We start from the raw sequence: 18911 nt of genomic DNA on the forward strand, positions 1-18911 counted from the left end.
AGTATTATTGCTTCTGCAGTAAGAACTTTTGAGTAAGTTGTAATACAATTCAAAGTTTGTAATAATATAGATAATCAATAAAAATCTCTAGACTTCAAAAAAGCATGATGCCATCTTATATTCTGAACAAAATAGTAATTTTTTGCATCAGATATTTTACATTAACTTAAATTTATGTGCTGTTTTTTTTTTTCTTTTTTTAACAATCCCCACAACCCCATAACCCCCCCCCCCCCCACAATACAGTGGTGCATCGTACCTCAGACTTAATTTGTTTCAGGAGGGTGTTTGAACTCTGCACTGTTCAAAGTCTGAATCAATAAATAAAATATGTAAATACTGTATAATAAAATGAAAATTACATTTACTGCTCGTTAGTGAGGAGTGCTGATGTCCTGTGTGGCTGTAGAAGCATTGTTCAAACTCTGTGAATTTAGCGTTTGAACTCTGTAATGTTCAAAGTACAGTATAATTATGAGTAACTGAATAATTCATTCAACTTTGCATTAGAAACATATATAAATGTATGTATATGTGTGTGTATATATATGTGTATATATATATATATAATATTATAATATATACTTTCTACACTAGGTGCTTTCCCACCACAGGAACTTTGTTTTCAGGAGTCAATGAGTTCCTGTATGATGTAGTCCCAGGGATACTTTTGTGTGTTGAGTTTAGATAGATAGAATTCTTTATTGTCATTATGCATACACGTAACGAATTTTTTATGTTCGTAGGACTCGGCTTCGAGGCAGTATACTTAAAATACACAATACACTATAAATAATAAAATAAACATAATAAATATAAAAGACAGCAGCAATAAAACATCAAGTTCAGACTTTCCCTGAGGTAGCACGCCTGCAGAGACCAGTGATCTGTGTGCATGGGTCTGCAGGGGAGGAATAAGAGTGTGTGTTTGATTACGAGGGAAAGTGCGTGTGCATGTCTACAGGGGGGCAGGTTAGGGGTAGATGAATGTGTGTGTATCAGCAGGGGCAGATGGACTTCACAGCTCTGGGGAAAATGCTGTCTTTCAGTCTGCTGGTACATGTTTTTATGTTTCTGTATCGCTTTCCCGAAGGCAGTGGTACAAACAGTCCATTTCCTGGATGGGTGAGATCTGCAGCTATATATTTGGCCCTCTTCTGTACCCTTCCAGCATATACAGAGTCCAGGTCTAGGACAGGACATCCCATGATCCCGTGTGCTGTTCTCACCACCCATGCCAAGTCCTTCCTGTCCTGTGCTGTGGTGCTGCTGTACCACACTGTCATACTGTGACACAGAGTGCTTTCTATAGCGGATCTGTAGTAGTTTGTGAACAACCGAGAGGAGAATCCAGCACGTTTCATCTTCCTGAGGAAGAGTCTTTGTTTGGCCTCCTTTACCAGGTATGATGTGTTCAAAGACCAGGTCAGATCCGATGTGATGTGGATACCCAAGAACTTGATTATGTCCACACACATTACAATTCCTCATGTATGAATATAGGAGCATGTTCTGTTGTTCGGGTTCTCCTATAGCCAACAATAACCGCTTTGGTCTTGGTGTTCAAGATGAGGTTGTTGGCTGAGCACCATAGTGCCAGGTGTTTTATCTCCTCTCTGTAGTGAGTCTCATCATTGTCTGATATGAGATCCACTATGATCCGTAAACTTCACAACCATATTTGTAGCATGGATGGCAGAGCAATTGTGCGTAAATAACGTGAAGAGTGCTGGGCTGAGCACACAACCCTGTGGCGTGCCTGTGTTCAAAACCAGTGTGGCTGATGGCCTGTTGGTGAGAAAGTCCCTGATCCAGAGACTCAACAATGTGGACAGACCCAGATTATAAAGTTTTTTGACCACATAACACGATCTGTAATGTTTATGCAAAAAGTGAGACACGCAAAGAAGAGTGATGCAGTGTGCAATGCATTGTGATCAGTAGTTCATGAGGGACTGACTCTAACTACCATAACTTCAAAGTGATCACATCTTCACAGGGGAGATTATTGCTTTGATTGGGTGCATAGCATGAAGCATCAGGGTGGCAGGTATGAAGAGTTATGTGGTGTGTTTCCAGAGTATGCTGGTCTGTGACTTACAATAGCTTCCATCATCCATCCATCCATCCATCCATTTTCCAACCCGCTGAATCCGAACACAGGGTCACGGGGGTCTGCTGGAGCCAATCCCAGCCAACACAGGGCACAAGGCAGGGAACCAATCCCGGGCAGGGTGCCAACCCACCGCAGTAGCTTCCATCATGCAAAACCATTTGTTGGTTTTTCTGTCAGAACCACTTTACCGTTATGGTCTTTTTTTTTTTTTTTTTTTTTTTTTTTTTGGTCTTGATTTCATTAATTCAATTTTTCACAGTCCTGCTTTGTCTTTGTTTGGCTGAACTGGGGTTTACCCACATTTTAAAATACATTTTATCATTTCAGATGGATGACTCCAATTCCTTTTGAATATCATATCAAACACACTTAATTAAACCTAACCTCATTCATTTAGCTGTATATCGGCTCCATCTTCAGCGATAAATTCCATACAGATTTGTAAGATACGTCAGTGCTTGTGGTCAACCAGTCGGCACAATTCATCGTCTTAGCCCCACCCTGGTTGAACAAAAAGTACATACCCTGGAGTAGGATGTACAAAAAAAGTACCAGAAACTACCTATCAGGAACTACAAATGGCCTGAGTTCCTTTTGTGGGAGTGCAACAAATGTTTGAGTTTCTAAAAATTTCCTGGTTCCTGAAAAAGGTTCCTATGGTGGGGAAGTGCCTAATGATTCAGTCTTTCAGTAATAAGATGCTTTGTGTGTGTTTTTGTATTCATTACTGAAAAATAATGAACTCACATTTTATTGAACTATAACCATCATATGTTAGGAGTGGGAATAGAAAATGTACTGTTCAGTTTTGCCTCTGAAGATTTGAGCAGAGCCTTTTTGTATTTTAGTTTCCTAGATCACAATCAACTCTCATTCCCTGTTCATTATGGCAACATCTTTCATAGACTTATTCCAGAAAATTTTTAAACAATCAATTTTTTGAAAAATATTACATGTTGAAAGTATATTGTTTGTAGTGTGTGGCATCATTTGACAATGCATCATACTGACATCATTTTATTTTTCCTAGGAAAAAACCTTTACACAAATGAATATGTAGCCATCAAATTGGTAAGCATGAACTTTCTAATATTTTAATTTTATTAGTTTTCTTCAAAATGAAGTATAATATGTTTAGCGCTCTGAAGGAAGACCACATTAGTTTTCAATTTTGTGGGGAAATGTAAATGAACATGTGAGTCTTGATTGATCTTCTTTTGTGAAAAGTACTAATTCTGCAGTTATTGAGTGGAAATACCTGTGATCTTACAAATACTGTTTTTTTTTTTTGCTTTCATACTAGCATTCTTTTTTTGAATATTTATATTGTTCAAGTCAAAATGTAATGACTAGTCAGGAAAAAGCCCATTTCAACTGATATTGTGCACTGTATAACACCCCATAGAGTGTTGAGGCCAGGCACAATGTCAGGACAAGTGATGCCCAATTTTGGTAAGTTTTCTTCATTACCCTCATCCACTGTGTCCAAAAGTAGGTAGATACCTCTACAAACTTTTGAGCTCAGGTGTTTCAACCAAACAATATCAAGCACGTAACCATATAATCTCTAATGTCAGACATTGGCAGTAGAATGGGTTATGCTGAAGATCTCTGACTTTAATGTAGCATCGTCTTAGAATACCACCTTTGCCAGAAATTACTATGTGAAATTTTTGCTTTTTTATATCTGCCCCAGTCAATTTGTAAGTGTTAACATTGTGAAGTGGAAGTGTCTATAGTGTCCATGAAGTGGTAGACCATGCAAACTCAGAGTGGGGCCACTGAGTGTCAAACCGCATGAAATGTAAAATTTGCTTATTGTCTGTTGTGCTACTAGTAAGAGTTCCAAACTGCCTCTGGAAGCATCATCTGCAAAGAATTGTGTGTCAGGAGCTTCATAAAATGAGTTTCCATAGCAGAATAGTTGCACACAAGTCTACGATGACTATACCCAGTACTAAGTATCTGCTGGAATAGTATAAAGCACATCGCCATTGGATTGTGGAGCAGTGAAAAGGCTTTCACCAGAGTGATGAATCATGCTTCTCTTATCTGGTGGTCTGATGGGCAAATCTGGGTTTTGTGAATAGCAGGAGAATGCTACCTTCAGGACTGTATAGTGCCTACTATAAAGTTAGTTTGAGGAAGGATAATGGTCTAAGGCTGTTTTTCATTGTTTAGGGTTAGGTCCATTGGTTCCAGTGAAGGGTCCTGTTCATGCTAGAACATATAAATTCATTTTAGACAATCCTGCACTTCTATCATTTTTAGAAACAGTTTGGGGAAGGCCATTTTCTCTTCCAACATGACTGTGCCTCTATGTACATAGCCAGTTCCATAAACACATGATTTGACAAATTCAATGTGTTAGAACTTTAATGGCCGTCACAGAGCTTTTACCGCACGTCTGCTCAACACCATTGGGATGAATTAAAAATCTGAATTCGAGCCAGGTCTTCATATTCAGCAACATAAGTACTTGACCAAACAAATGTTCTTTAAGCCAAACGGGCACAAATTCCCCAAAACAAACTTCAGAATCTTGGTGAAAGTCTTTCTTGAAGAGTGGAAGCGATTACAGTCACACTGGGTGTGTTCAACTCCATATTAATGCCCTTGGTTTTGGAATGGGATGTCCAGCAAGCTCATGTAGGCAGGATGGTCAGATGTCCACAGTCTTTTTTCCATGTAATGTATAAACATTCATTCAACTACTAAAAGGATGGCTTGTTTGAAATCATTGATGAAATATATTTGATAGAGTGACAGAGTGATTGTTTTAAAATCAGAAAAAAAATATTTTTGGTAATATATATTAAAAAATTTGGCTTGTCCGCAGTTGTAGGAAATGTGATTGCAGTCTGAAGTCTTGTAACACTTGTGTTGTATTGGTCTTCCTAGTCTGTATACAGTTAGGTCCATAAGTATTTGGACAATATCATTTTGGCTCTGTGCTCCACCACAATGGATTTGAAATGAAGCAATCGAAATATGATTGAAGTGTGGAGTTGCCTTTTGAGTTTAAGTCATTTAACAAAATTATTGTATGAGCCATTAAGAAAAGATAGCCATTTTTATACGTTCCCCCATTTTCAGGGCCTCAAAAGTATTTGGACAAACTAACAATCATAAATATGATCATTTTCAACTCTTGGTTGAAAATCCTTTGCAGTCAATGACTGACTGAGGTCTAAACACATGGTCTTCTCCACGCGGTCACCGATTACAACTGCAAGATGTTATGCGAATTAATATGAATAATATGAATGTTGCTTCCTTGCCATAGTGTTTTCCGAAATGTACTATGCAGGTCATAAAATGAATATTTCCAAATATCATATATATACCTATGTTTTTTTTTGTTTTGTTTTTTTTTGTCAGTGTGGCTTTGACATCATGGAATTATGATTCAATTCAGCGTGATTCAGCTAATTCAGCGTGAGCAGGAACACTCAATAAATCTGAATAAAAAAAAAATCAAGTGACGGTGAGATACAAATAAGGCAGATTCACCAGCGTTTGTGTGTCAGCTTTTATCCCTCCAGATCAGAGAATGTTCAGTTCCATTGCCTCAAAACACCACTCACATCTACAGTTATTCCCAGTTTCAAATAAAAACTGACAACATCAGATCCCTAGGGAGGTAGTATGTCTTGTGATCGTAACTGAGAGAATAAAAGTGGAAAAAACACAGTAACTTTTACAAATACTATAAATGTACACCGTCTGTTACAGACGCAAACCAAATGTATAACATAAGTTGGCTGATGCTATTGGTTATGACGAGATGATTTCCTGCCACGTCAACTTCTTTCTTTCAAAGCTCCGTTTTAGAGGACAGTATACACACACTTGGATGCATAAGCAATAGTTATCAGACCTTCAGTGAATTAAGATGTTAGCTCAATCAGAAAATGCTAGTCAGCCAGCTTCACAGCACCTTACTCTTATAGACTTTTTCTTTTTCTGTATTTAATGTGTTGTTTTTCACTTTTTAGGAACCAATAAAGTCCAGAGCGCCTCAACTTCATTTAGAATACAGGTTTTACATACAAGCTAGGATGTACAGGTAAGATTTTTTGTGTTGTTAAAACTTTGTTTCCTCTTCACTTATTAAGAAACATACCTTTAAGCTACAATACTATTCTGTTTTTAAACTTATTCGTATATGGCAATCTTTCCTAAGTCAGAAGGAGCAGTTAAAACTATGTCATAAGCTATTAACACTAGAATTACCAAAGCCTATGAAAAAACTTATAAATCCAGCCCACCTTAAATCTGTTCGCCACCTCTCCATCAGCGTCTTTTGTCTTGTAAATGTGTCGATAAGCCCAAGCAGCCTGATATCCCATCCTCCCACTGCCACAGAAATGGCAAAAACCTCTCCCAGCTCAAGCCTTGTTTATCAGGGAGTGAGGTAGTACCAGAGAGCTGTATAGGCTAAAAAATATATCGTTATTTGGAACGCAAGCATTTCATGTGTGTTCCGTGTCTACAAAGATCTGTGTAAATGTAGGATGACATGAATGCAAGAAATGTTGAACACATACCTAAAAGACAAACATTTTTCATGTTTTAGTACTACAGTAATCCTCGCTATATAGCGCTTCGACCTTTTCGCGCTTCACTCTATCGCGGAATTTTATATGTAAGCGTATTTAAATATATATCGCAGATTTTTTGCTGGTTCACGAATTTTCTGCGGACAATGGTCTTTTAATTTCTGGTACAATGCTTCCTCAGTTGGTTTGCCCAGTTGATTTCATACAAGGGACGACGCTATTGGCAGATGGCTGAGAAGCTACCCCAACCAAGCACGTATTACGTATTAAATAAAACTCCTCAAATATATTGTGAGCACGGGGGCTGTTCGCACCCCTAGAGGATACGGGCCGCTCCTCAAAAAAACGCTGAAAGATTACCTTCACATTGCTCCCTTTCCTTGCTGGGCTTACATGTGGCTGCTTTGTCAAGCGATATGCTTCCTGCACGGTGCTTCGCATACTTAAAAGATCAAACAGCACGTATTGATTTTTGATTGTTTGCTTTTTTTTCCCTCTCTCTTGCTCTGACATTCTCTGCTCCTGCTCTGTTCCAGAGCCACCCACGAAATAAGAAAATCCGCGAAGTAGAAACCATATGTTTATATGGTTATTTTTATTTTGTCATGCTTGGGTCACAGATTTGCGCAGAAACACAGGGAGGTTGTAGAGAGACAGGAACGTTATTCAAACACTGCAAACAAACATTTGTCTCTTTTTCAAAAGTTTAAACTGTGGCTCCATGACAAGACAGAGATGACAAGTTCCGTCTCACAATTAAAAGAATGCAAACATATCTTCCTCTTCAAAGGAGTGCGCGTCAGAGCACAGAATGTCAGAAAGACAGAGCAAAGCAAACAAATCAATAGGGCTGTTTGGGCTATTAAGTATGCGAAGCACTGTGGCACAAAGCTGTTGAAGGCGGCAGCTCACACACCCCCCTCCGTCAGAGCAGACAAAGGGAGAGAGAGAGACAGAGAAAAACAAACAACAAAAATCAATACGCGCCCTTCGAGCTTTTAAGTATTGCGAAGCACCGTGCAGCATGTCGCTTCAGGAAGCAGCTGCACAGAAGGTAGCAACGTGAAAATCTTTCAGCATTTTAGACGAGCGTCCGGTATCGTCTAGGGTGTGCGAACAGCCCCCCTGCTCAATCCCCCTACGTCAGGATCAGAGGAAAGTCAGCGCAAGAGAGAGAGAGAGAGAAAAGGTAAGTTGGGTTTCTTCTCAGCCATCTGCCAATAGCGTCCCTTGTATGAAATCAACTGGGGCAAACCAACTGAGGAAGCATGTACCAGAAATTAAAAGACCCATTGTCCGCAGAAATCCGCGAACCAGCAAAAAATCCGCGATATATATTTAAATTATTCTTACATATAAAATCCGCAATAGAGGTGAAGCCGCGAAAAGGCGAAGCGCGATATAGCGAGGGATCACTGTACTTATATAAAAAGCCAGATCAAATGTGTATTTACCTTGATTTATTTACTTATCTTCCTACAGCGAAAGTCACAAGTAAACTGCAGAGCTTCCTGTGTTTGAGCGACACAGGGCACGCTTGACCACAGTACATGTGTACTGAAGTGACTTTTGCTGCAGGTAGAAGCTCCTGTCGCACCGTACGCAACTGTGTTTGATCTATTCAGGTAAAGATCCCAGTCGCCAACCACGGGGAGAAAACTTTCCGAGACTAAGGTCATAAAGCTTATGAAACCATTTCTGGACAACAGGCAAAAACATAGCAGTAGTTACATGGGAGCTTCCACCTGCAGCTATAGACTCTTCAGTACGCTAGTGAGTCTCCACGCTTGCGTTTTAGATCTGGATAGTGTATGTGTCCAAAAAAAAAAGTCTAACTGCATTCTCGTACCATTGCTCTCGTACTGAAATGTCAGCAGGCATTTTTCATCGGCATTACATGTTGAATTTGTGAGCATGCCATTGTCGATCAAACACAGGAAAGCTCTGCAGTCTACTTGTGACCTTTAAGCTGTAGGAAGATAAGTAAAAAAATCTAGGTAAATAACATTCGATCTGCTTTTTATATAAGTAAACATATAAATGTTTTCTTATGTAAAGACCATCACAAACAGGGACTTTTGCACGATACGTTGGCGAGCTTTGTAAGCCCGTGTTGTTTCTGTTGAAGGACAGAGGCAGACTGACTGGCAGGATGCAGATTGGCTTCAAACATTTGCATTTTTAACCTTGTAAGAAAGAAAGCTGTCATGCACTCACATTCACAGTAGGAGGTGTGTGAGATGCCTGGTGATAGTTTAAGCAGGAGGGAAGGCTGTCCTGATCAGTGCATCATGCACAGTATATTACTGTGCTCCTCCTCGTACACATAGAATGCTCATGGTTTCTTGCTGTTTACATTGCCCTTTTGGTACCATCTCTCTATCCTTCACTTTAGCCACACAAATTGGAATTCTTTTGTGGCTTTGGCAGGGGGTGTGTCTTTTAAAAGATCCCCTGAACCTCTCATTTATGTAATGGAGTATCTGCACTATCTGCTTATACCGTGGGTGTCTGATCCCCTGCTAATGCAACTTGCCACCAACATGCAATATTTTTCATTCACCATCAGTTTTCCAAACCCACTTATACTAGGCAGACTCACAGAGCAGCTGGAGGCTATCCTTGTGGTGTTATGTTACATAACCTATGCAGTAAAAGTCATGCACTGGATAAGGAATGTGGTGGCACAATGGTTGTTACGTCTTGAAAATAGTGTTTGAAGGGGATCCCAACCTTCGATCGAATGTTACCTGTAGCATGGTGCTCGTAGATTTAAGAGGACCCCTCTTTTGATATCATATACTAATATACACATGCTCTGACCACCAAGGAGGGTCTCTGTCCACCACAATTATGGAAAAAAAAATAATGAAGTGGAAGGAAGAACAAGATAACTAAACAGAGTACTGTCTGTAATTTGGTTCCTCTTCAAGCAGTGATTGTTGGCAAGTATGTCAGAAAATATTTCAAACTTGGTGAGCGATAACTCAGAGTCCAATTTAATTTTTACTTTGCATATTTGCTCCGCTTTCTCACTTGATGTTGATGCCATTCTGGATATTGTTTATGCTACTCATGTACATGCATGAATTAGACATCAAGTCAGCGAGTCCATCAGTCCTCCTAGCTATGAGGGTGTACCATAATGTAACTTAGTTTTATCAACGTTTGCAGCTTTTATCGCCCTCTGCCCCTAGATGTTGACTTTAGTTGACATTTGCCCTCAACCCCTTGTGTCGACAAAAGTTGACATCTGCCCTAAATAGACACTGGTAACCAATGTAACAACTCTAAAACTGGTGAGATATGCTCAGATTTTCTTCTTCTTGCTAAAATTCTTGCTGCGGCATTCTCAACTAACAGTCCAGGAATGTAATTGTACTGTGTACATGAAATAATAAATCTGAAATAAACTGATTATACTGTATATTAAAACAGTACCTTATATATTTTTTTAAAAGCCCTTTTGCCATTGTCTTCCTGCATGCACATCATATATCAGAATGATGTTTGCACGCATGATAAGCAATGGCCAAACGTGCTATAGCCAAGCCACAATAAAACTCAATGTAGTACAGTTTTTTCTAAAACGCATACCAAACTGAGAACATCTTAAGTGAATAATATTAGTAACTTATAGTTTTTTTGGTAGACATTCAAATGCATTTTATGATGAGGACAATCTAATTTGAGTTTTGTGGAAATATAGCATCATGACTTATGGTAGTTTTAAATTAACTAGGAATGAATCACCTTGATAACATTAACAAATACTGCTATATATGCTGAGTTTCAGTTGTCTTCACGATGGCTAAACTACTGCATCAGTTTTATTGTCATACATGGTAAATATGGTATAATAAATAAAGTACACGCTTGGCCAGGTGCACCATGCTTTCACTGTTCGGCTGTCCCAGTCTCGCTTTGTAGATTGTATCAAATGTAACAATAGGTAATGATAAACAAAAGAGCAGTGTTTCCTTTGGAATATGTTGTGTTACACGTGCAAGTTTCCAATAGCAAAACCTTCTAAAAATAGGTATTTGGGATTGTAAATTCAGGGGGGGTTGCTTTAAAAGAGAAAGAAAGAGATTGATTGATTGATCCTTAAAGGTTTGGTAACACATTTCTCCGGAAAGGGACCAGGTAAAAAATAACTAAGGGGAAATGGTGTCTTTTGTCAATGCAACATGTTTAAACACAATCCAAGATGAGACAAAAAGACAGACTCTAAGATATTAAACACTGTAATCCAGCAAGACAATGAAATTGTTATCCCAAAGTGGCTGAGGAAAAAAAATTCAACAGTTACCACCATTGATGACATGTACCATTTGTTGATGCTCTTATTTAAACTTTGTGAGAACTGATGAAATCAGGTGGAGCATCACATTGGCTGATATGTATTGTAGTCCCCATATCACCATTTGTCACAAGGTTGCAGATAAGGAGAAGGGAATATCTATGTTAAATCAGTTGCATGAAGTTGACTCTGCTCACATCCATAGTGCCTGGCAATAGAGCCTAGTGCGTTTGCTAAACACGTCATATTTGAGCTTTACTGAAATTTCCTCCTCCCTATTTGTTACTGTAGTGGCCTTCATTTGCATAAAGTGGCAAGCCCCATTTTCAGTGCGATCACTGTCAGGGCCTGTGGCAGAAAGGGGAAACGGTGCATTAAAATGTCCCAATCACATTAATGACAAATGTCAACAAATAAAAAAAAAAAAAAAAAAAAGGATTGGTTAATTTTTCTTTATTCTACATCACTAAATTTCAGTCAAAAGGGTTTTTGAGATTTTGGAGTATTTAGTGTTTCTATGGACATGTTACCCCTAAATATTGATATACTGAAAATTTCTTTTCTTATGAGTACCTATTGCCCTGGATATGTCCTCCGGCTAAATTTAATCATTTTAGCTAAACGGGAAATAGTATTTTTGTAGGTGACTGAGTAACGTTTTCATTTTTGAGGGCAACTTCATTAATTGAATTCTGGTGAATTATTTTTTTTGTTTGTATAAGATTTTTGAGTTCACATTTTCCAAGAGTAGTTCATGTAGATTACCCCCAATAAGGATAGGAAATATTTATTGTAATTTATTTTAGGGGAATTTTGGCCACAGCTCACTGAAATTCAGAGACATTATGCAAAAATACAAAATTTACCATATCAGAAAAGTCAGTGATTTTATCTGTTGTCATTAATTGAAAAGTGCAAATTAACCAATATATATTGTTTCTTCAATTTTTTTAATTAAAAATTGTTAAAACATTTTGCTTCAGTTGAAAGAAAACAATTCCTGTTAGTCAGTGGCACTTAAAATGTTTCAGACCAATGACTAATTTGTTAAATGCACTGGACTATTTAACAGTACCTTCACTGGTTTAATTGCACATTTATTTAAGTAATGTGTTTTTTGGGAAAAAATATTAATTCTAATGCAGTGTTGCAGGATTTGTTTTTCAAGGCCTGATTTTAGCCAGTTATTCTGAAATAACTACACCACTAAGATAGTATAGCAGGTAACTTGGTAGCATAGCTGCAGCAGAAAAGGCATATTGGAATTTTCTGTTTCTACTCCTTAATTATTCCCAATAATTGGTTTGATTCTTTAACAGTTCTCTTAGTTGTTTATATAGTATGAGAGATAACTAGAATACCCCGTATTAAAACCACTGCTTATATGTATGGTTTGAAATTCGAGGGAGCTAAAGCAAAGGGGTTTGGGTGTGTGGGGATTGGAGCAGTACTTTCAGTACATATCTCCATAATGAAGAAAAATGAGTGATAAGTTGTTTGGACAGTCACAAATTATCTGTTATAGGACAATGTGATGCTGTCCCTTTTTTTTTTTTTTTTTTTTTTTTTTTTTTTTTTTTAATAACTTGGCAGGGCACATGATACATTCACTACAGCTGCCATCTGTGACTACATACAACATCACAATCCCAGACCAGTAAATTGAAAAATGAATTTCTTTTTGGAGGTGTGAGTCTGAGCCTGTTTCCAGTATACAGCGTCTAGAAGTCTCAGTTTGATAATGCAGTTTCATTCACAATTTAGTGGCACTTTTGCATGTATTTCCCAGACTTTTAGACACCTTGGCCTGCAGGGAGAGTGACTGTAACTCAGATCTGCCAAACTGAAGGACAAACATATGCATCATTTATCAGCCAATAGGTTGGACATGCACGAACCACTAATTAAAAAAACAAAATCAAAATATCCCCTTCTGTCATCATAATGCAGTATCGGCACTAGATCCTTACTTTTTCTGCTTCAACTCAGCCTGGACTTGGCTTATACTCTCCGGATCTTGGCACTCGATGACAGCCTGCAACACTTGAAACATTACAGATGTACCAGAATTTGCTAGGAGTACAGCATTTGGCCCAGCCTCAATAAAGAACAACATAATTCACAAATAGGGAAAACTTTAAATGAAGCAGTGTGTTCATTTTCATTAATACAAAGAGATGATTGCTAATTCATCACAGACATACTGTATACTTGCAAAATGACATTAACTATGCTGGACCATAATGATTCTTTTCCAAGTACAGACTGACAGTGAGGGAGACCTGTATATGAAAAACAAAGCATGTTACTCATTCGTCTGTCCCAGTGAACTCTCTCTCTAGGCCCTAAGAACCAAACAGCTCCCCTCCATCTCTTGAGACTATAGGAAATGAACAAAAACTAAGCATCATTTCTGCTTTGTACTTTGTGTTCAGGGCCGGTTTATACTTCACACTCAAAACACATGCATCATGACTGCCACGCATTCCCAGTGTTCATTTGACATGTCCTCTGAGCATGTACTCAGAAATTAACACGTGCATGAGTTGCTGTACCAGTGTAAAAAAAAAAAAACAAAAAAAAAAAAATATGGGGGTGCAGTATGTTCAAATTGAAACGTAATGTTTACTATCAACACGTGACAGCAAGCCACTTTGCAGATCCTACAGAATCAATGTGCGTGCTTCAATGATGAATGGTTCGATGCGGTGAAGCAAATCATCAAACTTGAATGCTGACATACAAATGCATTCATGTTGTTTTCTTCATGTATTTCTCATACAGGCAATACAGACGTCACATAGTTCCCTTCATAATGACATGATACATTTTAAAGGTCTCACATACCATCTTCTGGTGCCATCTATTTTTTTTTCTTTCCCTCACCTTTGCAACAGCATCAGAATGTATGGAAGTGTATTTCAGCCACAGAGAAAAAAAAATTAGGGACTCAGTGACGAAAAAGGTCTGTGAAAAATTCAACTTTAATCTCGTTTATTTTGTCTTTAAAGTAGAATGCTGTAAACATCATCTTAAGTTATCCACTTGTTAATCGCTACATGCTTCTGGGGCATCCTCCTGCACGGATAGCAGCGGCAGGCAGTGATTGCTACACAGAACACATTAAATTTACGATATTCAAGCTCTGCACATTTAGTAACTTGATTTATACTTAATATCACTTTCTTGATGAAATGTTTTAAAACATGTATGTTACATTTTACAGAAATCATTAACTACATTTAAATAATTACTACTGTTAATATTTATACGTGTCGGGGGCTGGCACGTTGGCAGAGCCATATTGCTGCAGCTTCACAGTGTGCTCTAGCATCCCTACCAAGGACATGCAGGTTTGGGGGATTTGGTGATGCTAAAATGATGCTAGTGTATGTGTGTGCTTGTATTCACCTTACAATGAGCTGATGCCCTGTCCAGGGATTGCTTCTGCCTTGTGGCCGATGAATCCTGGAGTGGGCACACCCCTGAATTGATGGATGTAATCATTAAACCTCATTTTCAGAGATATTTTGGCAGTGTGTCCTGAATTTAATGGAAGTTTCTGGCAGATCACAACACAGTGAAGCCAACTGTTCTTTTATCACCATGATATCTCGCAGTGCCACCTGGTGGAATCCTCCAGATTTACATAAAGTACGCCCGCAAGTATAAACAGTACACCGCGTCGTGTCGCATGAAAACTTAAAGATAAAAGATAAGATAAAGATTAAGATAAAGAGAGAGAACAGTTCAATAAAGATGTATTTTTTTTGTTCTGTATTTATATATTAAAGGACTGTGTTTTTGATACAGATGTGTGCAACATTGGAGCATCACAAGTAACAGACCTGTCTTCTTTTGTCTTTACTCTGTACATCTGACTATAAATATAACAGCAGGTTATGTCACTTGCAGAAATTATCAGATGATTCTGCACTTATAAGGTGTATTGGTTAAGGGAATAAGACAGAGTATAGAAGTCAGGTGTTTATACATAGTTTTATACATAGATTTGCATGTCATTGAGTAAAATAACTATTTGATCCCCTACAACCCAGCCAGAATTCTGGCTCTCACAGATTGGCGATTACAATCAATCAGTTACAGATACTCCTGATCTCAACTTATGTGTATAAAGCACATCTGTCCACAGAATCAATTTCTTCCATTCCAACCTTTCCAGCACCATGGGCAAGACCAAAGAGCTGTTGAAGGACATCAGGGACAAGATTATAGACCTGCACAAGGCTGGAATGGGCTGTAAGACCATCAGCAAGATGCTTCGTGAGAAGGTGACATCTGTTGGTGCGATAATTTGGAAATGGAAGAAATGTAAAATGACCATTAATTTCCTTCGGTCTGGAACTCCATACATGATCTTGCCTCATGGGGTGAGGATGATTGAGAAAGGTGAGGGATCAGCCCAAAACTACACAGGAGGCACCTGTTAATGATCAGAAGGCAGTTGGTACCATAGTCACCAAGGTCCCCCTGCTCAAGAAGGCACATGTACAGGCCTTTCTTAAGTTTGCCAGTGAACATCTAAATGATTCAGAGAAGGCTTAGGAGAAAGTGCTGTGGTCAGATGAAAGCAAAATTGAGCTCTTTGCCATCAACTCAATCTGCTGTGTTTGGAGGAAGAGAAATGCGGAGTATGATGCCATCACCCACAGTCATGCACAAAGGTGAAAACATTATGCTTTGGGGCTGTTTTTCTGCTAAGGGTACAGGATGGTTTCACCGCATTGAGGGGCCAATAAAATCTTGGACAAGAACCTCCTTCCCTCAGCCAGAACACTGAAGATGGATCGTGGATGGGTCCCAGCGTGACAATGACCCAAAACATATCACCAAGGCAAAAAAGGAGTGGCTAAAAAAGCAGCACATTAAGATCATGCAGTGGCCTAGCCAGTCTCCAGACCTCAATCCTATAGCAAATCTGTGGAGGAGCTAAAGCTTTGAGTTACCAAGCTTCTGTGGACAGGTGTGCTTTTGTACACAACAAGTTGAGATCAGGAGTATCTAATTGATTGATTGTAATTTGTGTAGCACAATCTGTGGGAGCCAGAATTCTGGTTGGGTTGTAGGGGATCAAATACTTGTTTCACTCAATGACATGTAAAATCAAATTATACCTTTTGTGTAATGTTTTTTTGTTGATATTCTGTCTCCATTAAAATTAAGCTTCTATAAAAATTAGAGACTGTTAGTTTCTTTGTAAGTGAGCAAACCTACAAATTCAGCAGGGGATTAAATTCTTTCCCCCTCTGTATTGTTTGTTTGAAGAAAAATGTAGGTAGATTTGTATGTGGTGTGTTTTTTAATGTTTTGTTTCTTTTTGTGCTACAGCTGAGGGATTGCCCCAAGTATATTACTTTGGTCCCTGTGGGAAGTATAATGCCATGGTTTTGGAACTACTGGGTCCCAGTTTGGAAGACCTTTTTGATCTTTGTGATCGAACATTCTCTTTAAAAACTGTGTTAATGATAGCCATACAGCTGGTAAGTTATTATGTAAGGTGAGAAAACATGTAAAGTATAATGTAATTTACTTTTCATTATTTGTTTGTAATTATTATGTAATTTACTTTTATTTCTTTGCATACTATTAAGAATGTCCGTAGATTAAAGTAAAAGCAATGGCTATCAGTATTTCCTAAATTTGTCATGATTGAGTAATGGTGGATGTTCCCAATTTAGCATGTTGTATATGGAACAAGGAAATTAACATGTACTCTTTTAAAACCAATAACATTGTAGACTGTTTTTTGATTTTTTTTTTCAAAGCACATTTACACTTAAATCTCTTCTTTACACCAACACAGGTCATCCAAATTTGATTTCTCTAATGAAGGTTTTCACAGTATGCACTTTGATGGAATTGGGAACTATACTGTTCAGTAACAAAGTTTAAGTTGGAACTTGGAATGTGATGGCTAGCTAACTTGCATAATTTTGGAAAATGGCCATTAAAATCATGATGATGAAATGCATTAATTAAATTTATTGCATGTTGTACAACTACTATAAATGAATGTTTCTATAACTTTAATGCTATTGAATTGAAGAGATTTGTAGTCTTTTTATTTCTGAAATTAGTCTGTTTAACAGAAAATGCTACTGCTGTTTACTGCCAACAAGAAAAACTATAAGAAAATAAAATCAATGCTATAATACTATTTCAATTTTTTGTTTGTGGTCATGAAGGAAAGTTGCCTAATACAAGTACATTACAAGAACATACAGGGCTTTTTTTAATCTTGTCTCTCCAAAAGTGCATGTGTGTAGTATGGAGTCTGCCATAATCACCCAAGTTACCACAGCGACATCAAGAATGCTTCCGTTTATTGATTAGTGAGTAAAAGTGTTTAGGTCATTCACACAGTTTATAGTGTTTAAACCGAACTGGTCTCTTCTCTCCATTTGAAATAAAGCAGTTGTAATCCACCCATTGAGTGCCTGAATGCTGTGTGCTTATTCTCTGCTTACTTCAAACCTACCTTTCTGACTTGGTTAGAAAGCCTCTTTGATATTACTTGTCAAAAGAACTAGATGGTCAATTGATCAGCCCTGCTGAGGAAAACATGACAATCTTTTGTGAAAGAAGTGAAATTTATCTATTTCTTTGCCAAAATTTAACGCCAAAAAAGAATTTTAACCGGCGCTCATGCTTTCCCAATTCTTGCTGTAGGACAAGGGTACTTTGTGATTCAGCACTAACCCAGGTGATACAGCAAAGAATGCTTAGGCTCATAAAATTCACGCATACTTAAACAAAAAATGTGCAGCATCATTAATGTGTATTTATCATTCATGAGTTGAATGTTCCCCCAAAACAAGATATGAGAGCTATACAGTACGTGTGTGTGTTAGTTCTGCTTCTCTGATGCGTATTATCAGGGAAAACTTTCATGAGAGAAACTAAAGCTTCTGTTTCATTTCATTCAATGAATTGGACATTATCACCTACAGCTGATATTCCAGGATGAGATGGCACAATATTAAAGTTGCTCTCCCTCTGCTACCAGAAGAATATTAAAAAAAAAGTTTTAATACTCTGAATTTCTGCAAGTTTGTCCCTGAAATGTACTGTACTTGAAAATCACAGGGCTGCAAGTTAACACAGTTTTGTTAACCTGAATGACTACATGATACTGTATTATCAAATTTGAGTAATTCAATTCAAGTTTGATGGAGGAACAGAGCTGATCCAAACAGCATTGGGAGCAAGAACATACTGGGACAAGATGTTGGTTCCTTACAGTGCCCATTCATGTACACACTCATACGGACACTTACATGGTCATTTCATGGAGATATACATACATACACAAATACATACACACACACATACACGTGTATATATGTGTGTGTGTGTGTGTGTATAGATAGATATAAATGTATGTATGCGTGTGTATATACAGTCATGTCTATAAATATTTGGACAATGACACAATTTTAATATTAGTTTGGTTCTGTACACTACCACAGTGGATTTGAAATAAAGCAATCATGTGATTAAAGTGTGGACTTTCAGCTTTAGTGTAAGGGTTTACAAAAAATATTGTATAAGCTGTTTAGGAATGACAGCCATTTTTCTGCATAGCAGTCCCACCCAAATTTCCAGGGGCTCAGAAGTATATGGATGTTTGACTGACAAGCTTTTCCATAGCCAGGTGGAGCATTCATTAACTATTAAGCAGGTAAAAGATCTGGAATTGATTCCAAGTATGGAATTGCATTTGGAAAATGTCACTGTGCACTCTCATAATGAGGTCCAAAGAGCTGTCCATGCAAGTAAAACAGGCCATAATTAGGTTGAGAAAACAAAAAAACCCTTTAGAGTGAGAGAAGAAACATGAGATGTGGTCAAATCAACCATGTGGTATATCCTTAAAAAGAAGTAACACACTGGTGAATTTGGCAACACC

General features: G+C 38.0%; 1 protein-coding gene across 14 annotated transcripts in view; it reads left to right on the forward strand.

Annotated features, from left to right (window-relative positions):
- The window catches only part of csnk1g1 (casein kinase 1, gamma 1), a 286572-nt gene that overhangs the window by 134016 nt on the left and 133645 nt on the right, over positions 1 to 18911 (forward strand). For 3 of the 14 annotated variants that reach the window (XM_051920328.1, XM_051920340.1, XM_051920336.1), the window contains exon 5: positions 16331 to 16482. The exons of the other annotated variants lie outside the window; for them this stretch is intronic. In XM_051920328.1, the coding sequence (XP_051776288.1) occupies positions 16331 to 16482 (152 nt within the window). The remainder of the gene's footprint in view (positions 1 to 16330; positions 16483 to 18911) is intronic. 14 annotated transcript variants of the gene reach the window in all.

The sequence above is a fragment of the Erpetoichthys calabaricus genome, chromosome 17 (genome assembly GCF_900747795.2).
Source record: "Erpetoichthys calabaricus chromosome 17, fErpCal1.3, whole genome shotgun sequence".
Taxonomy (NCBI): Eukaryota; Metazoa; Chordata; class Cladistia; order Polypteriformes; family Polypteridae; genus Erpetoichthys; species Erpetoichthys calabaricus.